At 25.2% G+C, this 9,498-nt stretch overlaps 1 protein-coding gene across 1 annotated transcript; it reads right to left on the reverse strand.

The window, feature by feature from the left end:
- Nucleotides 1-3,142: 3,142 nt before the first annotated feature.
- On the reverse strand, nt 3,143-8,239 carry LOC113381078 (teneurin-a-like; the record flags this gene model as incomplete). The annotated part of the gene is made up of 3 exons (XM_026620066.1): nt 3,143-3,357; nt 4,297-4,491; nt 7,809-8,239. Coding segments are annotated over 3 exons (841 nt in total), but the record flags the coding sequence as incomplete, so codon positions are not given.
- Nucleotides 8,240-9,498: the final 1,259 nt, after the last annotated feature.

The following is a 9,498-nucleotide window of genomic DNA, read 5'->3' on the forward strand; positions in this document are numbered from 1 at the left end:
ATCAATATATATGTATAATAAAAACCACAAATGCTAAGTAAAATATTGATTAAAATTTTCGGGTGCTATGATGAAAAAGGTGATAATTGTAGAAACATATTTAAAAAAAAAAGAATTTTTTACACACAAAAATTTCATTAGCACAAAAATTTCATTAGCAATTTTACAAAATTTTGATACATTTTCATAATTACTATTGTATGTATTATTTAAAAATATTATTATTAAAAGAATTGGAAAAACAAATTAAAATTTTCCCTTCCTCTGATAAAAAAATCAATATATATGTAATAATGTTACTTATATATAAATTTTAATTATTTATATTTAGTCATCGAAAAGAAGACATTGACATCTAGATTTTTATAACTCATCATATTTTAAATAAATTTTAAATACAATTATTTTTATTTTATTACAATTTATTTTTACGATCGCGACGGGAGTGGAAAATGGAAAACTATGTCAGTAAATTTATCAATGTGTTTATTGAACAAATTTAAGTATAGGATATATAAGTATTTATCAAATCATTCAGAAATATTTTGCTCATTTTAGAAAATTCAGGAAAAAATAAAATTTCTAAATAACTTTAACAACTATAATTATTAAACTAAAACAATATGTTTTAAAAAATTTTTAGTTATAATCCACTAAAGCCAAAATTAAATTTTATTTTGATTGATTGGAGACGTAATTAAAAAAAGCATTATAAAATACGGTTCTTAATATGCATATTCTTTTTATTTTATTTTTTTTTTAATAATTTTTATAGTTAAAATAAGTTAATAGGGATAATATGAGCAATTTTTTACAATAAAATCTTATTTTCAAGACACAGTTAAGTAACTGTATATGATGAAATTATATATTGAAATTATGCAAAACAACAGAGCTTTATATTTAAAAAACTGATATGAAAAATTGGTCTAAAGGAATTGAAGTAAAATAAATAGACCATAAAAATACGGTCAAATGAACTAAATGATATTAAATAGCCAGTAAAAGTTAATAAATCAAGTAAAAATTATCAATTTCTTTATTAAACTAAAACAACTGTTAACTATTAAATTTTGATCATAATCCATCAAAGTACAAAAATTTATTTTGATTGATTGGAGATCAACAAAGCATTATACAATATGACCAAGGACTAAGAGAATTGGAGTAAAATAAATATACTATACATTTTAACCATCGGTAAAATTTCTAAAAACATACAAAAATTTAATTGTGTTGCTGAATGAAAAACTTGTAGCTTTTTCTTATTAATCAAAATTACACAAAAGCTTACAATGCGATAAAGAAAAAGATTTTTTTTTAAATCATGTGCATTATAAATAAATATAATTTGTTTTTATTCGTTAGTCGAAAATAATAGACAAATAGACAGGTTGTAATTGAAACGAGTCTTTACTAGCAGCATGTTACTTAAAATCACGAAGAAAAGTTATTCAAAAAAAATCGAAATAAATAAATTTAAAAAGTCAAACCATCCATCCATTTTTGAAATCACAATTTTAAAAATTAAATTAAACTAAAAAACTTAAAAAACATATAACATATTGAAATGCATCAAGAGCAAGGCAATTGACAAAAAAATATTAAATATCTTTTTTGAAATTGGTCTAATATATTTTTTTAAATACTGAGACTTTTTGTTTTAATGACAAATATATTTTTCCTTTTAGTAAAGAAGCCTCCTTCGAATAAGCAGTTTTAATAATTACCGATGTGTGGAAAATTTACTGTGCATTTATAATAAGATTTGAATAAAAATTACATATGTAATATGCAAAGATCGAGGTTTTCGCAATGTTGTTTCATTAGATTACATATCAGGTATGTAAAAGAACTTATATATTAAAATACGTGATTTATTTTAGAACAATATGTCTAACAATGAAGAAAAATATTGCCCTGCAGTACTAAATTGTAATGTAATGTCAATAATTATGATCGTAATGTCAGTTAGAGCATCAAATGTGTTTGCTATATCAAAAATTCCATTTAAGAAGGTAAATTATAAGAAAGTTAATATCAAATATGGAAACAAAAAAAAAATATGTCAATGAGAGCTATAAAAAATCAGATAGAACAAAATCCCACTTGTTCGACGCAAATAGCTGACAAAAAAATCAGTTATATGTTATATTATATTTTTAGTTCTGATTCTATTTTTATAATATATGTATATTAAGTATAAGCACTTGTTTGTTTACTCTAAGAGTTCTTGTAAAAGCATATTTGTGATTGAGTTAGGATGTATTTTGAACCATGTACTTTGTTAGCATTTCTTATCTTGAGACCATATTTACTATATTATATATTTAATTTATAAATCAAGATATAATTAGATAAAATGACTCAAGATAGAACACTTCTGCAATATAACCAAGCCATTTACTAAACTTTTAAAAAAAAAAACTTTCAGGAATGAATTTGAAAAGCTAAAAGCATTTATAAAAAAATTGAGATAAAAGATTTAGACCAATTTGTGATTGTAAAAATAAATATATGCATAATAGAACAAATAATGAATTTTAGTTGCAATTAGTAGATTTCTTTATCAAAATTTAATGTGTAACAGATATAAGAAATATATATTATATTATATTATATTATAATGAAAGTATAGAATTAAAATTAAGGTAAAAAAGCAGTCGATATATTTATCTATAAAGGCATTATTTGTAATTTTTTGCAATTCTTATGTAGTTTGCATTGTTGCGTTGTTGTGCTTTTATTTTACAACAAAAATTATTGCGTGAGGAAATTAGAAAAACTAATGACAAAACTGCATAATATATTGAACTAGATAAAACAAGTGAAACAAATAACATTTAAAAATTCGAGCCTCATATGCTCAAGTTTATTTAATGCATTTCGAGTGAATTCAAGTAGATGAAAAATTACATTCAAAACTCACAATTTAAAATACATTTAAAAATGCTTTGTTAATGTAACCAAGTGATAACGATATATTTAATTGATTGAGACAAATGGCTCATCATTTATAACAAAAGCTAATAATTAATTAATATTAATTATCAGTTAATACTGATAAAAAATGCATCCGTCTAAGAATTTATATTATCTATACAGTTTTAGCTATAGACAAAATTACAAAAGTGGCTAACAACTAACCTTGAGAGCAATCTGCCCCAGTCCAATGTCTGTCGCAAACACATTGACCACTTTCCAAATCATAAACCCCATGTTCGGAGCAACCTGGCAAGCACTGATAAACTTGTTCATCGACATTTCCGCAATCTGGACCTTGCCATCCAGCTTTGCAGTAACATTGACCAGCGACACATGTTCCATGATTTGAACAAGTTGGATCCAAACAATCTTCTACAAATGCAATATTAAACATATTAGAGAAAAACCAAAGCAAATATTCGTATATTTGCATCTCAATAAAAAATCCTAAGAATCATTTTTTACTCCAATTTTGGTTTTTACTTATTTATTTATGGCTAAAAAAAAACTCTGAAAACATATTTTAGCTTCTACCGTGCTCAATAATAGTATATACGGTTATAAATGTTTATAGTTTTAAGTCTGCTAAATCAGACCATTAATTGTTTAAATTCTTAATTTCTAAAGTATTATTTAAAAGCCAAGTAAACAAATTTTCAAAACATAAGTTAGTGAAGAAAAACGGTAAGGCTTCCAAGTCGTACCCTGGCAATATATTAAATTATCGTTCATCATCTGGTACCGTTATACAGAACTATTCAAATGTTTACACCCTTAATAATTATGCGATTCTAAAAATTGTTTCTTTAAATTTTTATTATTTATATTACTTAGTAGACAACAGTTTAGTCATGAATAATTATTAGACTTTATATAGGTAATTGTCATTAGTTTTATTTTCAAACTTTTCACAGAGTTAACAAAAATCTTATTTTTGCGGGAAAAGGCCATAGGTGGCACGACTACGGTGACAACGCAAAAAAAATACATATTTAAAAAAAAATAGAAAGTGCTAATCACAATTCAACTGAATCAAATGCACTAAATATTACCACATTATTTCCTCAGAGTACGACTTGCAACCTACCCTAATTGTAAAATATAATAGATTATATATAAATAAAAGTACTCGTTGAAGAAAGACATGAAAAACCAGCTCTTAGTCTTTCATATCAATCAATTTATATTCTGACTATCGATAAAAAGTATAATGAAAAAAAAGATTCTACATAAAAGTAGCGAAAAATTGTACATATTATTTAAAATACAATTACAATAATCAAATGACGATAATTAAAACTTCAAATTCACCTAATTCACAACGTGCTCCTTTCCATCCTCGTTCACAGGTGCATTCGCCTTGTTTGCAACGACCATGTCCAGAACAAGTCGGGTCTTCACAATCATGTTTTGGCACATCACATTCAGCACCTTTCCAACCTTCTTCACAATGGCAAATACCACCTCCGTATTGTCCATGAGAAGAACATAATACAGGACAAACACCTGAATAAAATGATAGATGTTTCATTATAAAAATATAAATATAATAAATAAGTTGACTTAGTCAATAACACTTTTGCTACAAATGTCGTCCATGGACTACATCCCCCCATAACCTGCTGTGTGTACGAATGTCGTCCATGATTTATCACCGAGTTAAACTATTAAAAATTCTCGTCTTCTATTGTAATTTCTAGTTCGCAGTTAATATTTTTTAACTTTCTTATATCATACAATATATCGTTCTGGGCACGCTGTTTCGTACAGCAGCGGGACTTCTGCAGAAAACACTCTCGTAGCAAAAGGAATAATATAAAAATATTTTAACACGTGTTTTATATTGCTAATTTGAGAACTAAAATATTTTGTTAAATACAATAACAAACAATGCATGCAAAAAATGACGAGTATTTAGTGCTTCCGAGATGACAGATACTGATTAATTAAAAATGCAACTCCAAAGTACTTCAGTGCTATTAGATACATAACTCAATCTTGGAAGTCACTCACAACAAAAATAGCAGAATATATGAAAAACAAATGATTATTTACAGAGTTAATAAAAAATCGAAGGCAATTTCAACATTGAATTGTTATATGAATAGTTCGAGACATTATTCAGTGAATAGCTCAATGTAAATTAATTAATATTTGTATATAATGCCATATCGCACTATTATACTATTATCGAATCTTAGAACAATATAATCATAATATCATATAATCCATATGCTAACAAAGCTAGTGCAATATAAAAATCTATTTAAATTTACAACATAGAAAAAAATATTGAAGACGATACGATAATTCGAGAAATGAAATAATTAATAGCTAATTAAGAAGTCAATGCAAATTAATAAAGTCAAAAACAAAATTATATTATCAGGTCAAAAATAATTGTCGAAATAAGTAGATAAAAAATAAAATGAATTTGTGATAAAAATAAGTATTAATTGTTCAAAATAGAAAAAGTATATTATAATTAATATACTATTAAAATATTAAAAGACATTGTTTTAAATGCTTAGAAATACAGCTAAAGCTTATTTAACTGATTACTGAATGCCATTTGGCGATCAAAAATGAAAATACAATATTTAAATATATACATAAAAATAGAATTATAGATATAGTATACAAAAAATTGTTTCTGAATATGCGTATGAAAGACAATTATTATTATTATAGTTACGGTTTTGTGCTTAAAATTTACTATTATTATTGATTGTTGTTCAGATACAAAGAGTAAAAATAAAAAAGCTTTTATGTAACTGAAATATTAAAATGCATCTAACTGAAGATTTTTTATACTAGAATTATAAATGTTGTAAAAATAATAAAAAATAATTCTAAATATTCTTTTGCGTGCTAATTTCTAATTATAGTTACGTGTTTGTAATCAAAATAACGGTTATGAATAGTAAACGCAAAGTCGTCATAATTGATCAATTCTAGATAACAAAATTTATACGAAAGGCCATCTCTTCTAAATTTAAGTGGCATCTAAAACTGATTGTCGATTTGTAAACATTAATATTGTAAGATTACTTGAATCGTTCAAAATTCAATGAATTTAATATATAACCGAACGGCCAAATTTCTGAAATCTTATTATAAGTAATATGTAAATTGTTGAAATTATTTCTCTACCTTGTCATTAGAAAATAAATTTTATAGAAAAGGCTAACTTCTAGTGTAATAGTGGCTAAAATATATGTTGTCGATTTGTGAAAATTGGAAATTACAATAAATTACTTAAATTGTTTAAAATTCAATGAATTTAAGATATAACTGAACGGCCAAATTTCCGAAATCTTATTAAATGTAATATTTAGAGATAGTTGAAATTATTCCTTTACTGCATCATTAAACAAAATAAATTTTATAGAAAAGGCAAACTTCTAGTGTAATGGCTAAAATATATCTAGTGGACTTGTGGTAATTGAAATTTACGATAAATTACTTCAATCGTTCAAAATTCAATGAATTTAATATATAAGCGACTGGCAAAAATTCCGAAATATTAAAAATAATATGTAGACGGTTGAAATTATTCCTTTACTTCGTCATTAAAAATAAATTTTATCGAAAAAGCTAACTTCATGTGTAATAGCTAAAATATATCTAGTAAATTTGTGATAATTGAAAATTACGATATATTACTTTAAGTATTCAAAATTCAATGAATTTATATAACCGACTGGCCAAATTTCCGAAATTTTAAAAGTAATATGTAGACGGTTGCAATTATTCCTTTATTTCGTCATTAAAAATAATTTTTATCGATAAAGCCAACTTCAACTGTAATGGCTAAAATATATCTAGGCGATTTGTGATAATTGAAAATTACGATATATTACTTTAGTCGTTCAAAATTCAATGAATTTAATATATAAGCGACTGGCCAAATTTCCAAATTTTAAAAGTAATATGTAGACGGTTGCAATATTTCTTTATTTCGTCATTAAAAATAAATTTTATCGAAAAAGCTAACTTCAAGGGTAATGGCTAAATATATCTAGTCGATTTGTGATAATTGAAAGTTACGATATATTACTTTAATCGTTCAAAATTCAATGACTAAATGACAAATTCCCGAAATCCTAAAAGTAATATATAGACAGTTAAAATTATTCCTTTACTCCGTAATTAAAAAATAAATTTTATAGAAACAGCTAACTTTAAGTGTAATCGTTACAAAAATATATCTAGTAGATTTGTGATAATTGAAAAATACGATAAATTACTACAATTGTTCAAAATTCAATGGATTCTATAAAAGTAATATGTAGACATTTGAAATTATACCTTTACTCTGCCATTAAAAATAAATTTTCATAAAAAAAGTTAACCAAGTGTCATGGTAGCCAAAATATATCTTGATTTGAGAAAAATAAAAATTACGATAAATTACTTGAATAGTTCAAATTCAATGAATTTAATAAAAGTAACACGTATGGGCATTTGAAATTATTCCTTACCTTCGTCATTATAAAATGAATTTTATAGAAAAAAAACTTCTAGTGTAATGGTGGCTAAAATATATCTTAGAAGACACTTGGAAATATAGATAGCAAGAAATATAGATGTTTCCAAATAAAATAAGGCTTGCATGGCACATTGCACTATTACAAAAATGGTAATTATAATAATTCATCACACAGAGATGAGACAACTGTTTGGGTTGTCATCTGTAAAACCGACTTATATTAAGGCAAAACAGTACAAGTTTAACTTAAATGTTCTGATTGTTGTTCAAAAAATTATTGCAAAAAAATATATTTTAACAAAAGACCTTCAAAATTTTTGCAAATGCTTACTCTTAGAGCAATCAGTTCCTTGGAAACCATCAATGCAATCACATTTTCCCAAATAACAGGAACCTCTCCCCGAACAGTCATTTGGACAAGTGGTGCTCACACCTTGAGCCTCTGTGACGACCAAATTGACAGTATGCGCTAATAATTCGTCATTGTAGACGGCCAGAAACCATCGGCCTGTGTCCAAATATTGCAGCAAACTAACATTAACCATGTTACTAGAGTCAATTGATCTTTTGTAAATTATGTGAAGATCATCTCTTGGAAGTTCGGTGTCTGGTTTTGGATTCGCCGATGGCGATTCGGTCATCGCATCATCTTCGAATGGATATTCATCTCGCGCACTGCGTTGATTTTCTTGCTCATCATTATGCTCATTAAAAATTTCGATACTGATTCTTTGTGATGAATTTGTATCCCGCTTCCTTAACCTTGAAAAAAAAACATTTGGTTTAAAAAATATTAAAACATTCATTTAAGAAAAAACAATATAATTGATTACATGCAAAAACAACTTACAAAAGTGAACATAATTATATCTCATGAATGGATGATTACATGCCTACTAACTTTATCAATTACGAAAAAATTTAAAGGGTTTTTAAAAAATGTCTATATTTGAATTTAATACAATTATGAGAATGCATTTTATACAATTATTCTAAATAAAACATTATTACCATATAATTGTTACATTACACCAAAAAATTTAGCATATGACTGTTAATAAACGACTACTTGACAAAAATGACGAAAAGATTTAGCACAACATTTAGTACGATATCAAATTCATATTTAAAATTCTAAATTTTATATTCAAAGTATTTTATAGCTAGACTGATATCGCGACAAAGGTATTATATACGACCTATAATTAAATGACAAAGAATACAAGGTATACTATTTGAATTGTCAAAAATTAGCGAAATATAAGATTATATAAACTTTATGAACATTTCGAAATATGGGCAGTGCTTTATTTTAAGTGTATTAATAATAAAAAAATAAAATAAATGAAATTTTCGTTAATATTTGGTTGTGATTGAATATAAAATCTCATATCATTGAGTATAATTATCTCATATAAATATAAAACTGAATGTTAAGGTATTGAAATTCTTATCTTCAAAATAACTAAAATACATTACCTACGTTCAAATAGATTTTTTATTTAAGGTTTCATACCTTCCAAAATAATCCGAAGTGAAATGAGACACAAATTTGCACGGCTTTTTTCTGAATTATTATGTAAAAATATTAAAAAGCACAGAAATAGTAAAAGCATCAAATAAAATAGCATGTACGTGGTGGTTTTGTTAAATAATCGATCCAATAAAGTTTTCTTAAAATATAACCTTCGAAAATAATCCAAAATGAATGAGACACCAAGTTGCGCGGATTATTTTTTTGAATTATTATATAAAAATATGAAAAAACACAGAAAATAATAAAAGCGTCATAGAAAATAATATGTACCATTCGTATTTTGTTAAAAAGATGTTCGATCAAATACGATATATTTTATTAATATTTTTTTTAAAAAACGAAATAAATCTTCAAAGAAATCGCAAGTGAAATGATACACGAATATTTATCTGAATTAACATATAAAATATTAAAATGTAAAATAAGTAATGATAGCCTTGAACTAAATGATATGTTCCAAAATATCTTCTAAAAAAAAGTGAAA

The sequence above is a fragment of the Ctenocephalides felis genome, unplaced genomic scaffold, assembly GCF_003426905.1.
Source record: "Ctenocephalides felis isolate EL2017-DRISC unplaced genomic scaffold, ASM342690v1 CF-g0.4_SCAFFOLD_02554, whole genome shotgun sequence".
NCBI lineage: Eukaryota > Metazoa > Arthropoda > Insecta > Siphonaptera > Pulicidae > Ctenocephalides > Ctenocephalides felis.